The sequence below is a fragment of the Channa argus genome, chromosome 7, assembly GCF_033026475.1.
Source record: "Channa argus isolate prfri chromosome 7, Channa argus male v1.0, whole genome shotgun sequence".
Classification (NCBI taxonomy): domain Eukaryota; kingdom Metazoa; phylum Chordata; class Actinopteri; order Anabantiformes; family Channidae; genus Channa; species Channa argus.
In genome coordinates this window covers 20,963,848-20,991,348 of record NC_090203.1, presented here as the reverse complement: position 1 = coordinate 20,991,348, position 27,501 = coordinate 20,963,848, and the positions used below count along the sequence as shown (strand labels likewise).

Below are 27,501 nucleotides of genomic sequence, written 5' to 3'. Positions count from 1 at the left end.
TATGTGGTCCCCTTGACAGTTGTTGTTTCATCACGCTGCAGACAAACACCAACCTCTGGATTTCTCTGAAACCTGCGTTGGCTTCTTCTATTAATTTCACGTTCGTCTTGCTGGGGATGCTACGTTGTTTTCCCAGCAAAATTGAGCTTTGAATTGTGTTTGATCTCGTTTTTTAAATATTCCAAGAATATTCCGCTCACTGAATGGAACGCGTGGAGATGCCAGCCAAAACACATGGAGTTGGATTATTCTTAGAGCTGAGAAAAAGGCTTCAGACAGGACTACTTATTGTGAGGTAAATGTGTTCTTGTCACAAACAGGTACAGTTAGGTAAGTTTATTCTGCTTCTTTTCGCAGGCTACGCTATCTGAGGGCATTAGCATAGTTAGCACTTTCAACTAGTGTTATGAGACAACAGAGTCCTGAATGTGATCATGTGGCTGTGTGTTTCTGATGTTGCGGTGACATTTAAAGGATTTTTAGCCTCGTTGTTTTAAATACTTTTTGTCTGCTCAATGATAAAAATGTAAAAATAACGCTAAAGAGATCAAATACGTCTACTTATGGAGGCATTTCTCCATTACGATTTCGGATGGGAATATTGAACTTTCTTTGGTCATTCAGTGTTTTTTAATTTTTTTAATTGTCTTTGTTTCGTTGTACGATATTTCGAAGTTAAAAGGTAACCATGAAAACTACACCATACATAAAGTTCACTTTTCTAGGTTAAAGAGTTAAATTAGAAAAAGCATTTCCAAAAAGAGAGTGCACTGTGATTTTCCAACCAAAGCTGAAAAACAATATTTTTGCTATAAGAGCTCAACGTTTTGCTTTTGCCGAAATAGCTGAAATGTTATGAAAACGTAAAAACAAATTTAAACAGGTAGAAAATAAGCAGAATTGAACTTTAGCTGTTTTGCTTCGAGTAGCTGTAACATGAAATACTAGCATAAAAATCCTGGAAACTAGAAATGTGATAGCTACTATGACCATTTTGTATCTCCACTGTGTATCATGTGGGAGAAAAACTGTCATGTAAAGTGTTTGGACACAGCTCTGAGGCTGATCAAATGAACTGAAGTCGATAATTCACCAAAAAGTGTCCCAAACTAAAACTGTGACTATACAAAAACTGTAAAAGTTATTAACAAACGGAATAAAAGGCTGGTGGCTGAATATCTTGTGATTTGCTGAAAGTTTGAATGGTCTCTCTAGGCTGAAGTATGCCCAACTACTTAAAGCTGATAGAGGACAAAGCTGAAGAGTAGCTGAAGATTCTCTCTATTCATTTGAATAAGAAAAGGTTTCTGAGAAAAGCTGAACATTTTAAAAATTATAAAATATATTAAAAAGCATTTCACACACATTTCTCTAATAAGCTGAACGTTTTGAAGTTTGAACCGTGGTTCTAGCTGAAAGTAGGCTGAAGTAGTTAAGTATAAAAGAATAAAATAATAATATAGTGTATTTCCTTCCCTAAAATGTAATGAATGAATGCGTTTGGTTTAAAGCACTCAACACTGGTTTTCTATCCTGAAATCCATGTTAACTACTGTTAATTGACTGGGTACTCTTATTTTCTAAAAATATCCTGAGGTATTAGCTATTATTAGATATTATTATTCTTTAAACAACTAATAAGTAACAACCATGTGAAAATACTTTTTATGTAAATGGTGTTATACCACAAGTCACACAAAACCAACCACTATTAAGGAGAGCAACACCACAAAATGTCAAAATAAAAAACCAAAATGATTTTTATTCGCAACATAATTAATCGGTTTCATGATTTAGTCACCTTCAGTTGTGTAAAGGTGATGTTGTTCTACAGCAGACATCCCTCTTCAGTTACTGTGGTCAACAGTGTTATGGGAAGCTCAGTTCAACCAAGGAAGAAAAAACATTTCATCTTACTTTAAGATGTGGCTCCAAACACTGTGTTTGTGAGATGCAGCGAAGAAAAACAGTTTGTATTTTCATGTGTTGTTCCCACCACAAAGCATCAAGGAGAAGGTGTGAGGGTGTGGGGTGCTTTGCTGGTTTCACCTTTGGTAATTTGAATTTTATTTTTTTCAGAATGCAAGGCACACTTAGCCTGTTAACGAATCACACTGATTGTGCCACAATACACTATCCCATATGGTTTGCGCTTAGTGGGACTTGATCACCCAAAATACATTGGTTACTCCTTCCAACTCTTCCAGGCGTTTTACCTCATGATGCTGTTGGAGATGCCAATTAAGTTCACTATATATTTAATATATATTAAGAAAATGTTCTGAACATATATTAAATATAATTAGTATTATGTCCAATTAAATTACGCCACAGTTATGATTATATAGTGATGAAAATGATGCTTGTTTTTCTTAGATGATCCTGGCTCTGCCTGTGCTTGCTGAAAAAAAGATGTAGTACACTTACAGCATCACTAGATGGAGTTAATGAGGTTTGAGATGCAACCAAAAAAAGCTGTTGCTCTCCCACAGAGCACTAGATGTAGCCTAAGGGGGAGAACTGGATCCATATCCAGCTGCACTGTGGGGAAAAGTCTTATTCTCATGACATATAACTGCATTTTCTAGATCTAATATAGGGCTGAAGGTATAGAGTTGTGAGATACAGGAAATGGAAAACGAAACTACCGACCACTCAGAGTAGGACTGTACACCGTCAGTGTTTCTAAGGCTGTAAGAAAACAAAGAACAAAGTAATAAAAAGCAGATGCATCCTTTTAACTAAAGGAACTGCACAGTCTGCATCCAGTTGCCCTTTCTCTCAGATAGTGATCTTCATGAACTCAGTCATTATGTAGCACTGCCTTTATCTGAGGCTGGTGTATTTTTTTCTAATAGTTGTTTATTGTATTAGGCTTTTGCAGGGAATTTGGGGATAGTGCTGTTTCAACATGGAGTGTCTGACATAGAAAACAACACATTTACTTCTGTATCCAAGGCTGGCTCATTAATGACTGTACTGTACAAGACTGACTAATTACAGAGTCTCCTCAATCCATATGTCTTGGACAGGGGACAAATCCATTTGTGCAGTTGATGACTGGATGTTGCCAAGTTTTAGGGAAATTGACTTGTTTGTTCTCTTGTCGTGCAGAATGAAAATTAGAAAAGGATCCAGTCTCTGTAGTAGTCATAACTTTGGGTGAAACTGTACATTAATTGGTAAATCCAAGGACAGAGAAACAACTGTTTTTATAATTAATGTATCGTTCAGCGAAATTCCTAAACTAACATGTCAAACACACTCTGGTTGCAGCTACTATAATTGCCATTGTAATTATTAAAAAATAAGTTCATTAAATATCTGTGGGGCTATTTATTTTTTATTAAAAAAAATGAAGAACACGCTTTGGGCTCAGAGGACTAATGATGGGTATTTTTCATTTATTTCTAATAAAAAATAGTTAGTAACAGTAATCAAAATTATTAAAACTAGTCAGCTATAATGTATATGTTCTGAATATATTGGAATTTGCATGTAATCATCTCAAATTAGGGCTTTGCATTGACATTAAGCATAAAAAGAAAATATTGAAAAATGTCCTTGTTGGTGATGTGTTCAAATTACTTCAAGTCATTACATTTTAGAAGCTGGATCCGTAAATGTTTAACATTTTTGCATGAATTATAAATGAAAACAATTTCAAACTTATTAGAACACGTATTGGTCTAATTTACTCTTGATCTGCTGAGTTAATTGGGTAATTATTTTTGCTGTAATAAAGTGCAAATTTGTAGCATCGACGTTAAGGATGTACTGAAATTATATACTTATTCGTTCATTAATTAGGATCTCCATTAACTTCCACCAATAGGGGTGGTGGTCTTAAGTCTCATGCTAATGAAATGATAACCAGTAATACAAATATAAAAATAATCTCTTAAATCATGATTTGACAATGTTTAAGCATAAAAAAGAGCCCTCAGAACCGCAATCAAAGTATTTTAATATATGTATAATCCAACAAGACACAAAAATGTATTAGGATGTTCCAGAGATTAAACGTCCTCAATCACTGAATCAAGATCAGGTACTTGTTTGAAATATGATTCAAAAGTGGGAAGACTAACTGACTCTCATAATATGAGGCTGTTCCTGCCATTCAGAATAAGGTCTAGATATGCCTAAATTTTGAGGTGGTACAGGGAATCATTGATTTACATTTACTTAATAAACGAGTGGAGTAATTATGTATTTTATGTGAATATTGCAACTGACCAGAAAAAGAATATGATAGACCTAGAAACATAATCATAATAATTTATCTTCCAGCAAGGCTGCACTTCTTGCATGCATTTTAAACCAATTTCTGTAAAGAATCCTCTCCTGTCTGCTTTCCAGGAAAGATGTAGCCAGAAGTCCTGCTGACGTGGTCCTGACAGGTGGGGAGTCCTCTCTTCAAATCCAGACACCACGAGGCGAACTGATCCTGACATTGCCAGTAGGAGTCACCTTGGAGCAGGGATCCTGCATTCCAACACCTGTGGGAGACTCTTATGTAGAGGAGGAGCTGCATTATAGATTGCGCATCAATGTCGCACAAATCTCCGGGGAAGGTACTGCCCAAGAATGAATATGGAAACAGAAATAAAAAAAACAGACTTGTGTAAGCTTTCTGTGTCCCAAGACAAGACTGAAATATTTTAGTAGCTATTTAAAGCCTACCGTCTATTCTGAGGTAATTGGATTGCGGCAGTTGGTCATCCGAGACAGTCAAGGTGTAAATTTTGCTCTCAGGATCCATAGCCAGCCAAGGCAACAGATTACATAAGCATGGAAATATACTATATATATATATACCCCAGAATCAGCATAATATTCCCAAGCTCTACCTTTTGGCATGTCCTGACATTGTTCGTGTGATTCCCAGCATAATAGGGTGTGATAGCTATGGAAAGTCATTAACTAATTAGAATCAGATGAATGCTTTCTAGCCAAGCCACTGTTGCCACTGTTCTTTTTTTCTTCCGCTGTCTGTATTGCAAGGTTTAGCACCCTTTCACCAAATCTGGCTCACTTATTTGTTTGCTTTTGGCCCTTTACAGAGGCCTCTGGCTGCGTGATGGGGACACTCCGGGCAAACGAGACTTATTGCTTCTACTGCCAAACCTGCATGACCAGGCTGCTGGAGGACAGGTGAGGAGCAGACAGATGGGAGAGAGCATCGGTGGAAATGGGTTTTTATTTACACCCTCCACCGCAGATGGAGGAGCGAACGTTTATTAGTGGTGTGATCCAGCAGGTAGAAGTAATGATTTGGGAGATTGATTGATTTGTGTCCAGAGTTGTCAGCTTGACTGTGTTAGAGTTATATGGTCGGTGTGACGTAAAGGTGTGTTACATGGAAATTTAATCATACTTGATTTTCCAATCACAGTGTGCTACCCATTTAAAAAAACAATTGTGTTTCTTACCTTGAGGTGGTTCAGCTGAACAGTGGCATCATTCTTATTGCCTTCAGCTTTCTCTGGGCAGCGGTGTGACATGCTGAAAATTGCAGTAGCTGCATTACGAAGACCCTTGCCCTCAGGCTATGTTTCTCAGCAATAACCTACTAAAAGTTGCCCAAAACTTTCAAAAATTTCAAAAATTTTTTTGCTCTCAACAAGGTCTAGGAAAACTAGAAATGTCAGGAGAAGTGCTCACAGCAAGGTAAAATGTCATTATTTCAGCAGCATTATGCCTCATTATGCTTTGTTAACAATGTGCTCTGTTAACTGCAATCATCACAAAGTGCCCTCGAAAAGTTATCTTTCTATAGCCTAAAACTGAAATGAATAACAAGTATAACGTGAAAGCTACTCTAATGAGTAGTTTTGTATCAACAATGGGTTAAATTACAAAATATAATGTAAAAAAAAAACAACGGTCGCTATAATTAGCAGGATCAAGCTCAATTCCAGCAGCAGGCAAAAACGGGATGCTACCTGTCGGAAAGCCAAAGAGACCACGTAAATAAAATCTAAAGGCAGCATAGATGGTGGATATAATGAGTAGGACCAAAAAACCTGACTCAAATAAATGCTTGTGTTGTTTGACTTGTTTATGTCGCCCCCCAGAGTGGCCAAAAGAAGATAATGATTTTTAGATATATAGAGGTAAAGTCGAGTTTTTAATCCCTAACAACAGTATATTTCTTGGACGTTTGTGCACCTTTTAATCTTCCTCTATTACTGCAAAAATATGACCTAGAGGAGCATCAGTCTTAAAGCTAGATAAGTGGAATCCATGACTGTAATTAGGAAGATGTGCTTTTTCAGTGCCTGTATCTAAACAGTCAAGATATTGTAAAAATGTTACTTTTTTCTTATTGTAAACATGCGATGACTGTATTAGATTCAGTCCATATAAATGCATTTTTACGCACTACTGGAGAATAAAGATTAAATATGGAATGATGTATCAATGTCTGAGGTCAGTTGGATACTTTTTTGTCAGATTTGTCTCCTTTGTATTCTGATTTTTTTTTCTGGCCTTCAGAGAGCACTGTACTTATTAGTAGATAACAGTTCTAAACGTGAAAGAGCCAAGTAATAACATTTCCGAACAACACTGATAGAATAATATCTGTAATTGCATTTTTGTGTCCCTTCTTCTTCAGAATGTTTAAACGAGTTCTTCCTCTCCCTAATGGAAACTGGAACGCCATTGTGGATGACTGGTGTTGCCACCCTGATCCTTTTGCTAACAAGAAGTTGCTGCCCAGAGCAGAGGATTGTTTACTGGGTGACACCTTCCTCCTTCTAGCCAGAGATGGTAGCTGTGAACAGACTCTCACAGAGGAAGTGAGCCCTGTTGGCACGAAGGACAGTCAAGATCCAAAGGTAACGGACCTGCAACCAAAAACATTGGTTTTCTTTGCCACATTTTAAGGTCTGAACTGTTTATGGAATCTGTAACGCTGTAGTTTTTTGTAACAAAAAAGTACATAAGATATGAAGAAAAAAAAGATCTAAGTAGAAATAAACACCAAATAAATACATATATGCAGTTTATTATATAAACATAAAGTTATTTGAATTGACCTGCCTCCTTCACCTCGTTTTAACCTGACTGAACACTGACCCAAAAAACTGTGAGGTTGCCCAATATCCAGCTGGATTGAGAGAGGAGCTGGGACTGACTTCTCCATCTGGAAGTAACGTTTCTCCCCCCAGCTGACTAATCCTGTTTTAGACTGGGGTTAGGACTGCCTACAATCAGTATACAGTAACAACAAGAAATAAATGCCAGATTCATTCATATTTATTTTTTAATGAGTATATGTTTTATGCTTCCTTAATCGACTGACGTCATTTTTAATTTAAAAGAAAGAATCATTATAGGAGTAAAAGTTATACCTACTACTACTATGAGGCAGTAAATGGTCAATTTACTTATTTTTTTAAAATAAAACAGCAAAAATGTATTTATAGTTAATTGTAACGTATACTTAGACACTCAGATGGCTGCATGAGTGAAGTCAAATTCTAGCACTCGGTAGATGACGATTGATCTCCCCGTCTTTCTATTAGTCATTCTGTGCACGGCCGGCACTCTTTGCATGACTGAAACTGAGAAAAATAAAAAGCGATAGAAAGAACGGCAGAACAAATGACAATCTGCCTGCAGTAGAACTCTCTGGTGTGAGTGTTGAGCTTAAATGAAAAGAGAAGACAGGCTTTGGGTATCCTTCAAAAATTTTAAAGTGAACCTCTCTGAGTTTTATTTTTCTCCACAAGTACTGACCCTACTTGCCTCCATGTGTTCTCAAATTATGAGAACTTTCTTAGATGTTTTAATTCACATGATTGCCAATATCAAATACCTTCTGTTCGTAACCAGTCTGCCCCTCCCACACGTTCTGATGTCCTGGATCAATATGAGGGTGTCTGTCTCTCACTTTGGAGAAATTATTAGTCATCTGAAGCCACAACTTGTCTTCTAGCTGCCAGTCAGATGGACTAGTCTTAGACTAGTCTAAGAAGATTTCCATGCCATTAAACCTGCTGTGGCAATAATCAACGATTACTTTAAATTAAGTTCTGGGTCATTGGACACAATGTAGTTCAGCCTCTTTTAAAGAAGTCAAATCCAGACTTCATCATCTTTTGAAATTTAAGAAGTATTCTGTTCTGGTTTTAAACCCACTACAAAACACAATCTGCACTTTTAGAACTTTAATGATCTTTTATTAACCACTGACACTGGGGACACTAATTTTCTTTTTGGCGCTTTGAGACATCAGCTGCATTTGATTCTGTGAACCACCGTATTCTTATTTCTTGCCCCGAATTGTGCTGCAGTATTCAAAGATCAGTTCTAAGCTGGTTCAAATCTTATTTGACTAACAGAACATTGTCTGTCAGCTTTGCACGATCTTCCACAGCTATTCTTACTTGTGGGCTACCTGAAGGATCAATTTCCCCAGCTTTTTATTTTATACATTTTTCCTTTTGAGTCTATTTCTTCTAATGAATATAGCATCTCTCTTCACTGTTGTAAAGCTAAATTATAATAACAACTCCTTCCATCTTAAAAAAAGTCTTTAATAGCTTGCCTTGAATCTATCAATGAATGGATGGCATTGAATTTTAATGAAACTTTAATATTCAATTATGATGTTTAATTGCAAGGTTGGGTAATTATGGTGGGATGTATGACAATAACCTTAAATTTGACAAATAAACACAGTTTTCAAATCTAGCTTCTTTCAGGCATTGAGAAATTGATTCATGCCTTTATGTCACCCCAGCTCAATTCTGTGATGCACTATACACACTAGCTCTTGTTAGTATTTCTTTTTTTTTTGTCCTTTCGTCTTTTCCCGTGAGTTCAGGTTCGCCACAGCGGATCATTGTCCGCTTGTTCATTTGGCACAGTTTTGGGGATTTCTTTACACCGGTTTGCCGCTTCTGACGCAACCCACTTCAATTTCTACCAGGCTTGGACCAGCACTGCAAAGCTCTTGCCCACAGACACTTCGATATATAGCCAGGACCGGGGATCGAACCACTAACCCTCTGGTCCGTGGACGACTGCTTGTATTTCTTAATCGTGACTAAAGCTCCTCTATACAAGCCAAACTTAATTGCTTCTGTTCGCCAGCAGGATTGATTTCAAAGTGTTAATGTTTGCTTTTTAGTCACTCAGTAGATTAAGCGTCACCCCACGTCTCTGAGCTTTTATATATTCTCACGCCCACTCAGCACTCAGGTCCTCCGACCAGATGCTTTTGGATGTTCAAAGGTTTTGACTTAAACTTAAAGAGGACAGTGTGATCGTTCCAAAACTGTGGAAAAATCTGGCTATTAAACCTGGTTGAGATATCTTCCCCTTACTGTCCGACATTTGTATTACTTTGATTGACTCCTTGCTGTATTGTGTGTTTTATTTCTCTGTTTATTTGAAACTTTTTAAGCACTTTAGTAAACCTCTTTTGTTCAAATGTGCTTATAAATAAAGTGATTTGACATGACTTCTCCGTCTTCCTTTCTGGTTTTAGTGGCTATTGATTGTGGTTTCCTAACAGCCAGGTTAAAAATGGGTGTATTAAGTTGATTGATTTCTGCTTTTTACTTTTTTGCGTGTAGAAACCCTGCCATCGACTCACACTTGTCTCCTGCAAGAGCTGTTATTCAGTGCTCGGAGAGGCTATTGCACCAGGTATACATCACTTTTAATAGATTTTCATAAATAGATCATTTTCAGTTGCACATATGAGCCTTTTTTTTTTCTGTTGTATCTTTCAGAGACCCTAAAACTGTACATCACACAGGTGGTGGTGGAGCCTGCAGTGGGAGACAGAAAGCCAGAAGCTTCACTTGAGAGGCAAGTTTCATGCAAGCTTTTAGTGGTGATGATTAGAAAACTGTAGCATTTAAACCAAGCTCTTTTATCTGCGATCTCTCGTGTAGGTTAATCATTTTGGCTCTTGTTGTTTTTGCACTTCACAATAAAATCAGTAAGGACACGGAATCAGTTTTGGTTCATTTGTATCTCTCCCATTGTCGTTCTCTCCCAACCTCTGAGACAGCACTGATTGGATTTTGCTGAAACTTTGGGGGAATGACGCATATCAGCAAAAATTACATTATTACAATTTTAGTACTGAATTAAACATTTTAATAACCACATCTCCCACTGTGCAAGTTGGAAAAATTTAAAAGATTATGCATCCCTTTTTAAAACAGATGTACCCTTCAAAGCTACTGTAAACATGAATTTAATGGCCATCTGCATTATTTAAGTCGAGGTACAGTCTTCAACACTACACAAATTTGCTATATTTTGATCTTAGAGTGACAGGTCATATGTCCCATAAGGAATGAATATGTAAAGAATGAATATGTTTTGGACAGGTCTTGCTTCCTGGAGAGGACTATTGCAGCCAGGTTGCTGGGTCTTTCCAACTCACTTAGCACCTTCCACTTCTCTGTCCAGACTCCTGATGGGAAAGTTTTCTTATTGGTAAGAACTCTTCAATACGGTCAGAGAAAGATTTGATATTTTTAGTTAAAATAGTGTCCTGAGTTGTTTGAAATAAAGGGGAGAGTAATATTGTAGGTTCTTCGGTTGATATGAAAAGCTGATTGAAATGTTGAGCCCACTGTCAGGCTTAAAATCAGATACAAGTGGAAAATATATATATAAAATATTTATATTTTAGTACTTTTATTATCTTAACTGAGGCTGCAATTCTGTGCTTATATGCCTGTTTCAGTTTGACTGTTTTATGCAGATTGTGTTCTTGGCAGACTTTAGGATGTTAGAACTCCTCACTGAAACTGAGGATAGCAAATCTAATCAATCTTGTGTGAAATTGGACCAAATTCAATAAATATATAATGAAAGATTCCTATTGGCAGTCGATGATATGCTATTTTTTTTAAATGCAAATCCATTTATTATTTAAATCTAGAAAATGTGTTTTTTATCATGTTTTACTACCTATAGAAGATAAGTAAAGCATTTATTTAAAAATCATGTTTACAAGCAATTTTAGTAAAATTACAGTATTTCAGTGAAATATCAAAGTGCTAACATAAATGTTACAGATGAATATTGAGCTTCCCCAAGCAGAACCAGGACCAATATTAAGGCTAAATATTCTCCTCCTGCAGCTCTGGCTGCTGAACAGCGACTCCATCATAGCGTCAGTCCCAGAGATGTGTGTCGGGGGTGAGGGGCCTATCAGCTCCTCCTCTCTCCATACTCCACTTCCCAGAGCTGCCAGAGCCCTGAAACTCCTCTATATCACCTGCTCCAACACAAGCATCCAGCAGAAAGAGTAAGCAAAGACCAAACCCCCTATGACCCCCCTCCCTCACTTTGATCATCACTCTCACTCACTCTCAATCATCACCTGTCTAGGCTCACTGCGAGGGATAACAGACTACTTTGTGAGTGAACAGTTTGTAGGTCTTCAGAGAACCCTTTACACCAGGGATCAGTGCTTGTGCTTAATTGTCATCAGATGTTTATATCCTCCCGATGTTGTCAGTTGCATAAGCCACGCTTGTGTTTGTTGCACAAGCAGGAGACGTTGTTTTGACTGGAGCGAGACTCTGTGTACCTTGCTGTGATGCATTAGAGATGTGTAGGTGGATGTGCTGCATGTGGTCTCCATGTTCAGTACGGCAGCCCCCCACTAGAAGAGCCTTCCACCCTCATTATTTTCAAGAGAAACAGCACTCAGCATTTTTTCCTCCTCCTCCTTTCCCCTGCAGCCCGGTAAAGTGAAGGCAGAACTGCGAAGTTTTGTTGTTTCTGACATTTTGACAAGCCCACCGGCTGACTGACATACAAAGGGTAATTAGAAGCAAAACTCAAATGAAAGAACAACTCCTCTCTTCTCAGGAAAAGCAATACGAGTGCTTTTAAAGCACATGATAAACCCTGAGCTGATTGATGCACAGGAAAACTGTTTCAATATAGGTGCACGCTGGGCACCGAGACAGACGTCACTGTAAAACAAGCCATTACAGCAACTTTTGACTAGAGAACTGCTGTTTCTGTCGAGGCTGAACGAGAGCTACCTCCATGGTATTTCAGTTATTGTATCAGCTTTTTCATACTGCAGAGGTACTCGCACCTTTTGACAGAAATGAATAAAAATCTTTGGCTTTGAAGAATTCAGTAATATTAATATGCCCAGTATACATTTTTTTAACATATTGAAAACAATGATATTGACACTATGTGTTTTTAAAACAATCCTTACATAGACATTTAATCAGCAGGAGAGTTTACAGTTTGTAATAGTTTGTTTATACCATAACTGAATTGATGCAAATTTACAAACACGGCTGTGCATTAGAGTCTTGGTTTTATATTTAAGCAATTGCTTTTTGAAATCCACCTATTTCTGGCATGTCTCTGAAGTCCCGCAAAGCTAAACGCCGGTGTTACTCGCACTCCCATTCCCCCCTAAACGATTTAAAATTTATCCTTCATCACTCATCTCTGACGTTTTTAAATTAAAAGTTATGCCTGGGGAGCTGAAGTCCCAGGGTGGCAGTCCCCTTATTTGGGATACAGTCAGTTGCAGTTGACTGCAGCCAGAGGTTGCTGTATGTGTTGTTACAACAACCAATAATTGGCTGGAGAATCAGTGAGCCAGTGCCTAAGTGGATTATCCTTGTCACTAATGGCAGTGACTTGATTATGAGTTGATGGAAAGTCACAATCCACATCACAGTCCAGTACAATGGGAAACATAAGGTCTCATAGATATGGAAATTCAACTTAATGGAAATTATAGGGGCAACTTGTTTTCCATAGGATTCCTTCTGATGTATGTAATAAAATCCTACTTTATATTACATTAACTAGTTATTGTGCACAATGCATTATGATTATGATAAACTGCTATGCATCAAGATGTTCACATCACAACTGATCTTAGTTGTTGAGTGAAAAATGGCAACTTTTCTGTGTACCTATACATAACAGCAGTGTTTCCTCAATCCGATGTCTTAAGTAGAACTGCCAAAACTTTGAGAAGACCTTCCCCTCTCGGGAAGTGCACAGATGGCTAAATGTCACCGAAACAAACTGGATCAGCATCACACACTGACAGAGCATCAATCTTTCCTCTCTCAATCACTCCTCTTCTTCTTCTTCTTCTTCTTCTTCTTCTTCTTCTTCTTCTCTTTTCACGTCCCTCTTCTTTTCATCCCACATGCACACTGATTTAAAGCCACACACACTCACCATCTATCTGCTTTCATGTAGGTGTGGTTTTCCAGTTTAGTTTACATTTCAAAACTAGTTAATTAAAATGGCAGGACAGACACTTCAAAGTGGGATTTACAGCAGCTATTCTTGGTTGAATAATGCTGTGGCAGTCACTATAAATTACTCTTACACTGTGTGTGTCTGTGTGTGTGTGTGTGTGTTGTCAGCATTGTAACCGGTTGGGAGGTCAACGTGATAGGACATCCTGTGGTGCTGCCACTGAAGGTGTGCGAGGAGCTTCTGCAAGTGATAGAAGACAGCAACGCTACACTTCCTGCATCGATGCATTGCATGAGCTCCTATGAGGTAAGACAGGTGTCACGCGATGTAATGAGTCGACGGGATGACAAAGACGCGTTGATACTTGGCACCGCAACACGTTTTTGATATTTATAGACTGCTTGCCTTGATACAGCGCAATATAAATCTAGAGACAGTGAAAGTTTTCCAATGCATCTTCATCTTTTGTTGAAAGGTGTATTACAGTAGGACCACTGCAGGAGTCAGGTGTTTCACTGACTTCTTACTTACAGAACCTTGTTTTTCCATCATTCAGTAATGCTTGACAGTGTTTTTATCCCGCCTTAATTAATTTCGTTATTCAGAGGTTTCATTTAACCGCTTTGCTTTAGGGATTATGTGGGTCAAATGTAAGGTTTTACGTTTTGTCAGCTCGATTCTGGCTTCTGAGCACCTGTAATTGTGCACAATGTGTATATTTAGCTCAAGTTGCCAAGGACAACCCTTTGACTAGAAAATAGGAGGTGTTCACTTTGCTGGCAACTTTATTCTCCTAGCTGTTTCAAACATAGTGACAGGGGTAATTAGCACCGCTATTCTCTACTTCCTGCTCAGAAAGTTTAGGAAGTGACTCCTACCACTTAAACAAGTTTTTCATCTGTTAAGAAATACAGGGGCTGGAGTAATATACCTTCAGCAAATAATTGAGAAGAAAACCTGCTGTTGTACATACTGTGAAGCTTCATTTGGTGTCTGCCTAGGCAGGGGGTGTTCAGTTAAAGGCTTGAAGTCTTTCTTAGTCTGTGAGGACTGAAGTGGTGTATTGAAGATGAAGTAGTTCCTTGCAATTTATATTTAGCATTTAATGTGAAAATAGTGTGTAAAGATATCACATAAATTAGTAATCGATTATTTAAAATCCTAGGGTTTCAATTTCACACCACAGCCCTTAATGATGATAAATTTACACATGGTATTGCAATGATAACCACTGAGGTAACATGAAATTAGGCTCTGCTGAAGTGAAGGCAACAGATAGAGTGACCCTGACACGGGACACGGTATCTGTCTGGTGTTGGAAGCGGTTGCAGCAGTAAAAAGGGTGTGATAAATCGACACACTCTACGACTTCCTAATAGCAGAAGCCTGTTGTGCTATAGCCACCAGAGGATGGGAAGGTAATGTGATCATGGGGCCATCTAGAGTTACCAGAGATGCTCTGAGAGCATCTAAGAGTCCCTGTTTAAAAAGTGAGCGAAAGCCCTCCTGAGAAGAGCAAATGGCATTATCCATCAAAATTACTTCCAACTGTTTCAAAGGAAACATGTCCAGTATATCATGTTCATGCTTTTAGTGACCACATATCTAAACAGGATCTAAAACAGTATTTAGCAAATTTACTCACCCACTGCATCTAAGGCACTTACACAGATCAGAATATTAGGAAGAACAGCCCAGTACTCCCACACAAGTTCTAGCTGATTAGATTGAAGTAAAGTGGACCTAGAATAATTGACCTTATTCATGGTACACATTTTGACATGTCTTTGCTGTGCAAGCACAGGTGTAACTATATTTAGCATGACCCAATGCCTGGGCCATAGTATTGTCCATGCTGACTCACTCGCTCTCTGTTTAATGGGACAGTTAATGAAACTGAGCCATCATGAATGTCATTATTCACGCCTGTGATTTTCATGCCATGGGAAAGGAATATTAGAATAAGCAGGAGAGTGAGGAAGCTGTCAGTCACACACAGATTATATGGTCACGTCTGCATATATTTGGACAGTGGCATTATGTTAATAATTTTGGTTCAGTATGGACTTGATATAAAACAATTAAGATGTGTGTAGACTTTCAGCTTTAATTTAATGGCTTGGTTGAAAAAAAATGTGATGATCTGTGTAGGAAGTACCACCCTTTTATTGCTATACCCGCAAATTTCAGTAATTATTACTATGTGACAATGTCATATAACCATAATTTGATCTTTTTTTCATATCCATTTTCTTGGCATACGGAGCTAAAATATATACAAACCTGACTGTGCATGCCTACAATGTCTTGAGAGAGAACAGCTAATCAAAGAAATCTGCAAACACCTGTGTGGATTGTGACCCTTACATTTATCACATTCTTAAGGGTGAATGTTACGTTTGATACATGTCTCTGCAAAGCCATGCGAAGAAGTGTAATATGGGTAACTCTAAATCATAAAGGCTTGTAGAGGAGCCAATGTCCACACCTCGCAAATCTCAGCAGTGTTGTGCCAATTCATGCCTCTAGCAAGCTGATTCATCTCCTGCAACTAGCTGAGTGTTTTATCAAGACAAAAAGAGATTACATGTTTCATAAAGGTGTAAACAGTCACAAAAACAGATCCACGCACCCTCTCCCCCCAAAGCACCCCAAAAACATTTGCCTACTGTACATGCAGCTCAAATAACTATAATTATTATTAATCTTATAGTTCAAACATTTAGTGACATATTACTCATTTATCTATAAATTTCATCACAACCTAGGTTACATCTAGGTTACACAAATACCGATCCAAAAACTGATCCAGCAACTTTTTGAAACAAAAGTTGCTGGTTTGAAACAAAAGGAATATGTCTCACTTTTACATAGCCTCAGTCTGTCAGCTGTCACAGCGTCAGTAAAGTAAATGGTTCCCTTCCCCAAGATTAACACGTCTCGACTCGTTGCACATAGACAAATGGATGAGAAGAGGAATGTATAAACAGTGTTAGTGTTCTGTATCAGTGTTCATACCAGTATATGTTAATGTTTTAATACAAGTCACTGGTATATAACCAGTAGTTAGCTAAAGTACATTTTTAACACAACACTTGTTTTTTTTTTTCTTATTTATTTTTTTAATTTCAGTCCCTGTGTGTAGATCAAAGGCATCACCACAGCACAGCCTGTTATTAGGCTGCATGTGGAATGTATTTTGTTGTCTAGGCTGCTCTGGTTCCCACCCACCATCTCTGGGCCCTGCCAGTGTAATGGGGTGTAAAGTAGTTCCAGCTGTGAGTGTCACTCTAGAGCCCGTGAACTACCCCTCCTCTTCACTTCCACAAAAAGGACATCTAGGTTACACAAATACCGATCCAAAAGCTGATCCAGCAACTTTTTGAAACAAAAGTAGGAATATGTCTCACTTTTACATAGCCGCAGTCTTTCAGCTGTCACAGCATCAGTAAAGTAAATGGTTCCCTCCCCCAAGATGAACACGTCTCGACTTGTTGCACATAGACAAATGGATGAGAAGAGGAATGTATAAACAGTGTTAGTGTTCTGTATCAGTGTTCATACCAGTATATGCTAATGTTTTAATACAAGTCACTGGTTTATGACCAGTAGTTAGATAAAGTAAATTTTTAACAACACTTGTTTTTTTTTCTTATTTATTAATCTTAATTTTGAACATCACAATAAACACACTGTAATTAATTAAACTGTTTATCTATTACTTCATAATAAGTTGTTTTGGCTAACTGTTTTGGTAATAATTATTGGTAATGGTCAGTTTCTTAGGGCTTGTTCTTACACATGGCTGTAGTGGTTCTCACCATTTCACCAAATCAGCTGTCTTATTTGGTTCAGTATATTTAAATGGTAAAGTTACTTACAGCTGTGGTAATAAACCAGTAACAAAGAAGATAAGAAGGCAAAGGCCCATGTAGCAAGAAGACGACTTCCAGTTTAGCGAGCCAGGTGTGGGAGAATGCAACTTTTTTATGAAATGTGTAAGAAGTTTCACAGCATCCTTTATTTAAGTCTGTCGTCATCAGTTTCTTGAAAATTTGGTCCAAGGCTGCTGAACATGTGGAGTTTTGTAGTTATGTTTCAGCATTGCGAAACCACTGAGCTTAAGAGCTTTTTGGGGATGTTTTGCTGCCACATGACCACATTAAAATATGGACACAACAAAATGTAGTGTGTGGCAAGCAAGGGAATTCTACTCATTAATCATGTGTGCACTCAATAGCTGTGAAACATTATTCAGTCTAAAAATAACATAGTGTCTGCTTGAGATAATCTGTAACAGGGATAGAAATTGCTGAATAGGGTTATTTAATTGGACTATGCCATCATCTATTGCAGATGGCTGAGAGACAACTTTAAGCTGGCATCATGAGTTATAGCCCTCCCATACAATAAGACCTCCCCTCATAAAGGACAGCAGTCATACACAGAAGAAATAAAAAACAGCTGGCAAGGCACGCTGGCACATGAAGCTGCCAGCTGTCAGTTGCAGTGGTGTTATGGTGTTATGGTGTTTAGAAATGCTTACAGGCAATATGTAATTTAAAACCGGCATAGAGGACTGATTCAGTCCCCAGTGTCACTGTTTATCACAATTCTTCACATATGCCAGTACTGAACAGTACTGTGGACATTTCTCAACCCTAGTGCTGAATTCTAAACCCCACAAAGGCAGCACTTCACCTGTCCTCGCTTCAAACCCAGTGGTAGTGGTTCCTTCCCTTTTAAAAGCCATTGAGGTCATTGAGATTGGGTGAAGTGAAGGATGAGAACAGACACATGTTATTATTTAGATTAGCAACTTTGTTCTTTATATCTGTCTCTTGTTCCTGTTTTACCCACAGGACACTCATGTTAGTGCCTGCACTAAGCATTCATGGGTGTGTGCTTGCTCAGAAGACGTCCTCCTACTATCCTCCTGTCATTGTCTCTGTACCACCACTAGTGCAAAATTGGTTACACCAGCATTTTACTGGAAGCTTATCTGTAGTGGCACCAAATGACTGATGTTGACCAAAGAGCACACAATGTTTTGACAACTTTTGACCAGTTCTGGTTATTTCCATCCATCCATCCAACTCAGATTCAGATTCACACCTACGGACAATACGGAGTCACCAATAAACCTAAAATACATGTCTTTGGACTGTGGCAGGAAACACACAGGGAGAAAATGCAAACTCCTCCACACATAGAGTTGTTTTTGCTTGCTCAGCAGCTACTGTAGTCAAGGTAGGAAGGGCAATACTTTTTCTAACTTTTTTTCCCTCTCTAGTCACAAGCCTGCTCCCCAAACCTCTAAACTCCTATTGCCCTAGTTCTCTTGGTCTTATTTTGGTATAATTCTTCTCAGACTCAGTTACTTTAGCAGCATCTCACTCCAGTTGTTGTGTGTTATCATTTGTATGAAATACAACTGATGTATTTGAGTGGTGAGCAGACATTAGTATGGGGGTGGAGAAGACAGGGCCTTGAGTGAGGCGAATGCCTTCATCCATCATGCCAAGATTGAGCCCTTGGTGCGGCGCAACCATTGTCTAGGTAGCAGGCAAACACCCAAGTGCAGCAGATGGGATGAAGAAAGAAAGAGAAGACATGGCTGAGCTTATTTGTTTTTAGGGCTTTGTGTATCTGAATGTGTTTTTGAACATGATTAAATCTCTACCACCTGTGGTGCTTCTGCTTTGAAGACACTAATTGCAGATAATGTGTTGCTGTGCTGATCAGCAGACCATAGAGATCCAGTACATCTGCGCTTTGGGGAACCAACAATCTCACTGTACAATGCAAAATTCAAAGTTCATTTAGGTAGACTATTATATATTTATGTGTTACGGGTTTCTGCACATGATTTCAATCATTTCCCTGTTGTTCGTAGGTGGCATACCTGAGACTGTGAGGTCAAAGTTTGGAGGAGGACCTGGGAAGGCCGAAAGCGGAAGCCCTATGAATGTTTTCATGAAGGTTTAATGCTGAGATGACATCATGCACACATTGCAGTAGAATTAATTGTATCAGCTCAATCATGTATTAGCTTGTTTTGCATGTCAAGTTGTGTTTATTGCTTCTGTCAACATGTTGGCATTGCAATTCAAGTTAGCACAGGCTGCTAAGTCTGAGCACATCCAAAAAATGCAAAACAGAAATATCCAACAAATGTAATTTGATCTGTTGTTGTTTAGAATTTTTAATCCTTAAGTGTTATTATATCAAAATGTATCATATACAAACTTTATGGGATAATTTTTTTGTCCAGCTTTAAATTTTATTTGTTTTTTACTTATTGTCCACAAAACAAAATAAACAGTTGTATTTTTGAAAGCGTCTCGTCTTTGTATAATTTTTTTTTTTTAATTTACGGAAGGGGACTGCTGTTTTATACGTGGTACATATTTCTTGAGTTGGCTTGTGATGAAAGCCTTTTACACATGGGTTTCAGCTGCATGGGACAGCAGTGAGTGTGAAACAGCTTGCGAAGCTACATGGTTTCTGCTTAGCTGTGGGTTTAACTGGGAGTGTTAATTAGTGATTGATGGTATTTATGTAAACTGTGGTAGCAAGAGCTATTGTAATAATTTAAAGTTAAATGGTGAGCCGGGGATTGAACCAACAACTGCGAGATGGAGAGCAAAAGGCCTGATATCACATAGGGACTTGTGTTTCCAGATATTGTGGAAAGTAAAGCATGTTCCTGGGGTTTATTCTTCATATTTTATAAATTATTCATGAAACAAACTGCCATCCACTGCAACACTTGGTAGAATAAAAACCCACTTTATTATTTATTCAAACATAATTTAAAAAACCACATAACATAATTTAAAAAGTCATTTCTTTTTGATCACAAGAATAAAAAACTTCTCTGAAAGAATACAACTGTGACAGCATGAGTACTCGCATTGTAACTTTTATCCACCGCTATTAAATTCAGTCTCAGTCAGGATTTTCTTTTTTTTTTTTGTTGTTGTAATCTGTAGAGTCTCACTACTTAGATGCTGGTCACGACTCTCAGTCCAGCTGTTATTACAGATATTTCTAAGCTTCTGTACAGTAGCTGCAGCTCCTCATATTACTAATGCATGGACTCACCTTTTCTTTCGAGAAATGACATTTAGCCTGTAACAGAGCGCTTATGTGAAATTATGTTCGTTAAAGGATGCCTATGCGGTGCGCACATGGTATTGTTGGAAACAAAATAACTTCTATTGAGTTTATTTATCATAGACTCACAAAACTTAGAGTAAATATAAACCAATCACCCATAAAATTAGGACCACTGCTACAACTAAAATAGAATAGGTCCCTATTTTGCTGACAAAACAGCTCTGACCCATGGAAGAATGGCTTCCACAAGACCTCTGAAGGTGTTCAGAGGTCTTAGCAGCACATTAGTCGCGAAGTGGGGCCTCCATGGCTCTGACCCCCACGGTGCATTCTTGTCTCATGACTTCCCCAGATGAACAGTGTACATGCACTGCTGTCCACAAGACCTGAAGCATGATTCATCTGACCAACCCAACTTCTTCAATTGCTCCGTGCTGCAGCTCAGATGCTCACGTTCCCATTGTATATACTTTTGGTTGTGGACATGTGGCAGCATGAGCACCGTGACTGATCTGTGGCCACACATCCCTATACTCACTAAACTGCAATGCACTGTGTAGTCTGACACCTTTCTATCTGAAGCAGCCTTAACTTTTCCAGCAATATTAGCCACAGAACCTCTTCATCTGGATCACAAGTCATTTAAATAAACTATAATAGATATAGTTTCAATTGGTAAACTCATAGAGCAAGGTAGATTACCCACATACGTATATAAAGGCTTCTTTCAAGGCTGTATAAGCCTATAAATGTCAGTGGGATTTTGAATTATATTTTCTTTCCACTAGAGTAGTAGAACCTGGACGTTCTCATTTCACTTTGGCTGTACTTTAGAATGCTGTAGCTCACTGTATTTTAAAAATACTGTGACATTCTGAATTGGGCTTTTGCTGTAAATCAAGGTGAGACCACTTTAACTGTGTTAACCAGAAAAAGAAACTGCCTGCTAAGCTCTGTCAGCTGAGTAAGGCAAAATTAATCTATTACTCACCACTGCTACATCAAACCTCATGAAATGTGGCAGCAATGCAGCATAATATCTAGCCCAATTCCTAATTTTAAAGGATCTTAATACGGACAGGGGGGCTATTTTTTCTGCTCTTAGCTGTATCTGCTGAATGCTGATGTGGCAAGTGACAATTACTTTTAAAAAATACAAAGAGGTATTGTGCCCACTGAGGCAGCAAAGCAGAGTGTGAATTGGCTAATTAAATACATCCAACGCTGAACAGTCAAGGGTTCCTCGTTTCCTTCCTGTCCTTTCTCCACAAGTGCAAATGAAGTAGACTCTAAATAACCCATTTGTTTCAAGCCTGCTTAGCAGAAGGAGCTACTCCACATTACGGGCTGCTGCTGCTGTTTTGAACACTGTGACAAACACAGTCACCCAGATGCCTTGAGGGGTTGCAGGCACTCTTTGTCTTTTCCCCCTTGATGATAGACAATGGAAGTGTCAAATTAAAAGTTTTTTGGCCAGTACACCACCGTCTGTTGACACTGTGAAGCTCATTAGCCTTTTCAGACACTTATCTCATGAAAATATGACTCTGTTCGAAGGTCTACTCCATATTCAGCCTCAGTAATTACTTGTTCGTGGTTGTAGGACAGTTTTTGCTTGCTGGTGTGCAGCAGAAAAAAAATTATAGGGAGACTCTACTCATCTGCTCTTCTGTATGAATGGGAATATACTTAACAGTACTATTTTAAATTTCCTGTGAGAGCATCATTCTGCTGCACCTTTGGACAGATATGGCTTCCATCATGTCATTCATTTCTTGTTGAAAAATTATAATTCACGTAGATAAAAACGTTGGTTGGACCGATTCTACTTGAATGAATGAATGAAGTGATTCAACCTAAGGTTCCAAGCAGCAGCTCTGTGAGGCAACATTTGTGCTAAATGCTAACACCAGCATGCTGCCACGCTCATGATGATAATTCATTAAGCAAAATGTAAAAACAAAACCTCCTGAAATTTAGCATGTAAATGTTTACTCTTCCTTAGTATGGTATAAAATGTAACATGAAAACACACTAAAGGCATGTAAGACTTTAATGGTAAAACGAGTAGCAGGGGGACATCAGGTTAGTTTAAGAGTTTTTTTGTATGTGTAGACATTTCCAGAGGGTCTGGGCAGCAATATAAAACGCCCTTTTGCCCTGGATAAGAGGTTGGCATCAGCAAAATGAAAGAAAATAGTAGATGGGCTGCACTTGCAGCAGAGCTTTGAAACTGTTGCTGAAATAAATTGAAACTGACCAAAAGTAATAAAAGACAAAAAGTAAGAAATCAAAATCTGACTTTTGATTCAACAGAATATTTTAATTAATACAACAAAGACCAAATCAAACAACAGAATGACTAATCTAGTTAAAATTGGCTAAATGACAAGATGATGACAAGATTGAAGATGTCTCATGCTAAATTACACATGATGTTTCCTAACAAAACTGTCTGGGCCATTTTCTGGGCGATTTCTTTTCTTGTTTTTTTTTTTATCAATAGAAGTTATTTCAGAGAATGCAACCGCAAGGGGGCACAAGCCAGTGTCTTCTTGTGCCAGTCCCAAGTCTGGATAAATGCAGAGGGTTGTGGCAGGAAGGCCATCCGACGTAAAACACATGCCAAATCAAACATGCGAATCGTGACAAAGACTTCCATACCAGATCGGTCGGGGCCCGGGTTAACAACGACCGCCACCGGTGCTGTTGACCTACAGGGTACCGGTGGAAATTGGACTACTGTTGGTCGAAGACGAAGAAGAAGAGGAGGAAGGTGTGTTCGTAGGCAGAGAGAGAAGAGGAAAGCTAAGAATGTAGGACTGACAGTAGGGACTTTGAATGTTGGTATTATGACAGGGAAGGCTAGGGAGTTGATCGACATGATGCAGAGAAGGAAGGTGGACATACTGTGTGTCCAGGAGACCAGGTGGAAATGTAGCAAGGCTAGAAGCTTAGGAGCAGGGTTTAAGTTGTTTTACCATGGGTCAGATAGGAAGAGAAATGGAGTAGGAGTTATATTGAAAGAGGATTTTGTGAGGAATGTTCTAGAGGTGAAAAGAGTATCAGACAGGTTGATGAGTCTGAAGCTGGAAGTTGAAGGGGTGATGTTCAATGTTGTGAGTGGTTATGCCCCACAGGTAGGATGTGAGTTAGAAGAGAAGGAGAAATTCTGGAGTGAGTTAGATGAAGTGATGCAGAGCATCCCCAGAGGTGAGAGAGTTGTCATTGGTGCAGATTTCAATGGGCATGTAGGTGAAGGGAACAGAGGTGATGAGACTGTTATGGGCAGGTTTGGTGTTCAGGACAGGAACGCAGAAGGTCAGATGGTGGTTGACTTTGCAAAGAGGATGGAAATGGCTGTAGTAAACACTTTCTTTCAGAAGAGGCAGGAACATAGGGTGACGTACAAGAGCGGAGGGAGAAGCACTCAGGTAGACTACATCTTGTGTAGACGTTGTAATCTGAAAGAGATCAGTGACTGTAAAGCATTGGTAGGGGAGAGTGTAGCCAGACAACACAGGATGGTGGTGTGTAAAATGATGCTGGTGGTGAGGAAGATAAGGAGGACTAAGGCAGAGCAGAGGATGAAGTGGTGGAAGTTGAAAAAGGAAGAATGTCGTTTAGTTTTCAGGGAGGAGCTGAGACAGACTCTGGGTGGTTTGGAGGTGCTTCCAGATGACTGGACTACTACAGCTAATTTGATCAGGGAGACAGGCTAAGGGCAGAGGTGAACATTTGTGAGCAGCAATATGGTTTCATGCCTAGAAAGAGTACAACAGATGCAGTATTTGCTTTGAGGACGCTGATGGAGAAGTACAGAGAGGGTCATAGGGAGTTGCATTGTGTCTTCGTAGATTTAGAAAAAGCGTATGACAGGGTGCCGAGAGAGGAGCTGTGGTATTGTATGAGGACGTCTGGAGTGGCAGAGAAGTATGTTAGAGTGGTGCAGGACATGTATGAGAGCTGTAAGACAGTGGTGAGGTGTGCTGTAGGTGTGACAGAGGAGTTCAAGGTGGAGGTGGGTCTGCATCAAGGATCGGCTTTGAGCCCCTTCTTGTTTGCTCTGGTGATGGACAGACTGACAGATGAGGTTAGACAAGAATCTCCCTGGACTATGATGTTTGCAGATGACATTGTTATTTGTAGTGAGAGCAGGGAGCAGGTGGAGGAAAATCTAGAGAGGTGGAGGTCTGCTCTGGAAAACAGAGGAATGAAGCTTAGCCGCAGCAAGACAGAATACATGTGTGTCAATGAGAGGGACCCAGGTGGAATGGTGAAGTTACAGGGAGCAGAGGTGAAGAAGGTGCAGGACTTTAAGTACTTAGGGTCAACGGTTCAGAGCAACGGTGAGTGTGGAAAAGAGGTGAAGAGGCGAGTGCAGGCAGGTTGGAACGGGTGGAGAAAAGTGTCAGGTGTGTTGTGTGATAAAAGAGTATCAGCGAGAATGAAAGGAAAGGTGTTCAAGACGGTGGTGAGACCAGCAATGTTGTTCGGCTTAGAGACAGTGGCACTGAAGAAAAGACAGGAGGCAGAGCTGGAGGTAGCAGAGCTTAAGATGTTGAGGTTCTCTTTGGGAGTGACGAGGATGGACAGGATCAGGAATGAGTACATCAGAGGGACAGCTCATGTTAGATGTTTTGGAGATAAAGTCAGAGAGGCCAGATTGAGGTGGTTTGGACATGTTCAGAAGAGAAACTGTGAATATATCGGTAGAAGGATGCTGAGGTTGGAGCTGCCAGGCAGGAGGTCTAGAGGAAGACCAAAGAGGAGATTTATGGATGTAGTGAGGGAGGACATGAAGTTAGTTGGTGTGAGTGAAGAGGATGCAGAGGATAGAGTTAGATGGAGGCACATGATTCGCTGTGGCGACCCCTGAAAGGGAGCAGCCGAAAGGAAAAGAAGAAGAAGAAGAAGAAGAAGTTATTTCAGAGAAAAAAAATGGGTTTCTTCTTTTGCTTGCTGGTAGGTGTATTTCCACTTAATGAGCCAAACACTCATTCACACACACTTTCACTGATGGGGCCAGCTGCTGTTTTGGCCTGACCCACTGCAACCAAATAGGGGATTTAGTTTAAGCGCACTTTCATACACATCAGGGATCAAACCAACAACCCTTGTAACCATTGTGATTGGTGAACAACCGTCCAGGGAACATAAATTCCTCTAAGTTTAATCCATTTAACAGTTGCAAGACCATAAAACCACATATGTCAGCCTCTGGATGGTGCTTGAGGAATAATCAGGCTATCATGAACTTGGAAATTGAAATACAGGAGGGGAGTTAATTTACTGCATTACCACAGTCAGTAGGCTTCATCCTCTGGAGACCATGAATGACTGTATAGAACAGAATGTCAATTAAAAGTATTTTTTGTGATATTTCAGTCTAGACTTGTGTGGTGGACTGAACAACATTGCTATTCTTAGTGCCAGGTAGATGATACTAAAAAGTGCAACTTGGCGAATCTTTTTACGGAGAACTTCCCACTTTCTCTGTAGCGGATCTGCTATTGGTGATAGATGTCTGTTAAAACCAAATGTGACATAAGGAGTGATCAAGTCTACAAATGTCACAGTATTAATTTCAAATTGGATTTTCTAGGCCTTTGCCTTTGCTAATGTGTTTGATATTATATTTGGATTAAGCGACACAGCGATGTGTGAGATTACAACGTGGCTACTGTAGAACGAAGAGATCATTTTGGGAGAGGTCAAGCCATAAAGCTTGTCTCATCTCTGAGGGGAAATGAGGCATTAGATTGAGTTCCTCTTTTAGTCACCCAATCCTAATGGGTCATCTATTCTGAGAATCTTTGAGTCATTCTGCGAAAGAGGGATCACATAATCTTTGGTCTTTTCTTGTTTTACTGAGTCACACCGAAAGCGAATCATAAGGAAGAAAAACATCATGATAAACTTTGTCACATCCATTGTTTCCACAGGGTTGAAAAGGTGTAATTGTCTGTTCCTGGATTCAAGAGCACTGCACTATGACCTTATTCTCCCCTCTGTATCGATAAATTTGTCATTTTACTCTTTCTATTTCATTTTTACTATTACACTTGAGAAGAAACACCTGCTATAAATGGATGAACGGAGGTTTAGAATACAAATAGACTGTCCTGAATGAATTCCTATTATAAAACTTTATGTACTCACCATTGTTGTTAGATGTACATTACTATAAAAAAAACAAACCTCTTTATCAGACTAATGCCATATATTTCAAACACTACTGGATAGATAGTTGTGATATTTTGTACAGATGCGTTTGGATCCCAGAGGATGAGTCCTAACGATTCTGTGAGCTTGTGTGCTGCTTTCAACCACCTCCTACAGTACATGGGTGATGTAAGTTTTTATTGAAATGTCTCAAAACTATTGCATTGACACTCTTTTTTTTTTGTATCCTTTTAGGAATATGCTATAAAATATCATCCACTAGGTTGACAAGTACAAATAAGCATTGGTAGAGTATTGGTACGTGGTCGTGGTTCCAATATTATATATCCTGATGACTTTGATAGTCCCCTCCATAGTCCCACCCTCAGGTTGACCTTTGTCTTTTCGACTGCCACGATGTCATAGACATTCATATCCACCTTAAAATGTATTTGAACATGTAAGCATTAATGTTGTGTCCATATAAAGCTGATGTAGCATTTGGCCCTAAACGCTGCTGTGATCAAGCAGCTACATCCTCAAAGAGACACAACTGTAGCTGTAGACTCTTTTCACTGCTGTCTCAAGTCCAAAAATACTGTCTTCCCCTTGAGCGTCTCCCACTTGCCCCACTTAACAACCACCCCACCCCCTAGGGCTGGGCCATGAGGCATATCAGTGGGGCCTTAAGAGCCTCATTAGTTTACCATTGCTCTCAGGAAGCCTCAGTACCAACCTAGGAGCAAACCCAGGCCAAGCCTTTAAGCAGGCACAGGCCACAGAGTCAAGCAGCTCCTCAGGACAAAAGACTTGGCTGCATGACTGAATATGAGGCAAATAACTCAAAACAGATATGCAAGAAGTACTTTTGGAACTTAAAATGCTTGCGACAGCACAATGACTGACAGAAAACTGCTTACTGCCACGAGGAGCGATAGTCCAATGTGAAAATACAGTGTGTGAGAATAAAACTTG

General features: G+C 39.2%; 1 protein-coding gene across 1 annotated transcript; it reads left to right on the top strand.

The window, feature by feature from the left end:
* Window positions 1–19,569, top strand: ube3d (ubiquitin protein ligase E3D). Its single transcript, XM_067511912.1, has 10 exons — window positions 1–295; window positions 4,363–4,577; window positions 5,067–5,157; window positions 6,623–6,845; window positions 9,594–9,666; window positions 9,753–9,831; window positions 10,362–10,470; window positions 11,124–11,290; window positions 13,407–13,545; window positions 19,136–19,569. The coding sequence occupies exons 1-10, from the start codon at window positions 204–206 to the stop codon at window positions 19,154–19,156; spliced, it is 1,209 nt and encodes a 402-aa protein (XP_067368013.1). The 5' UTR covers window positions 1–203; the 3' UTR covers window positions 19,157–19,569.
* Window positions 19,570–27,501: the final 7,932 nt, after the last annotated feature.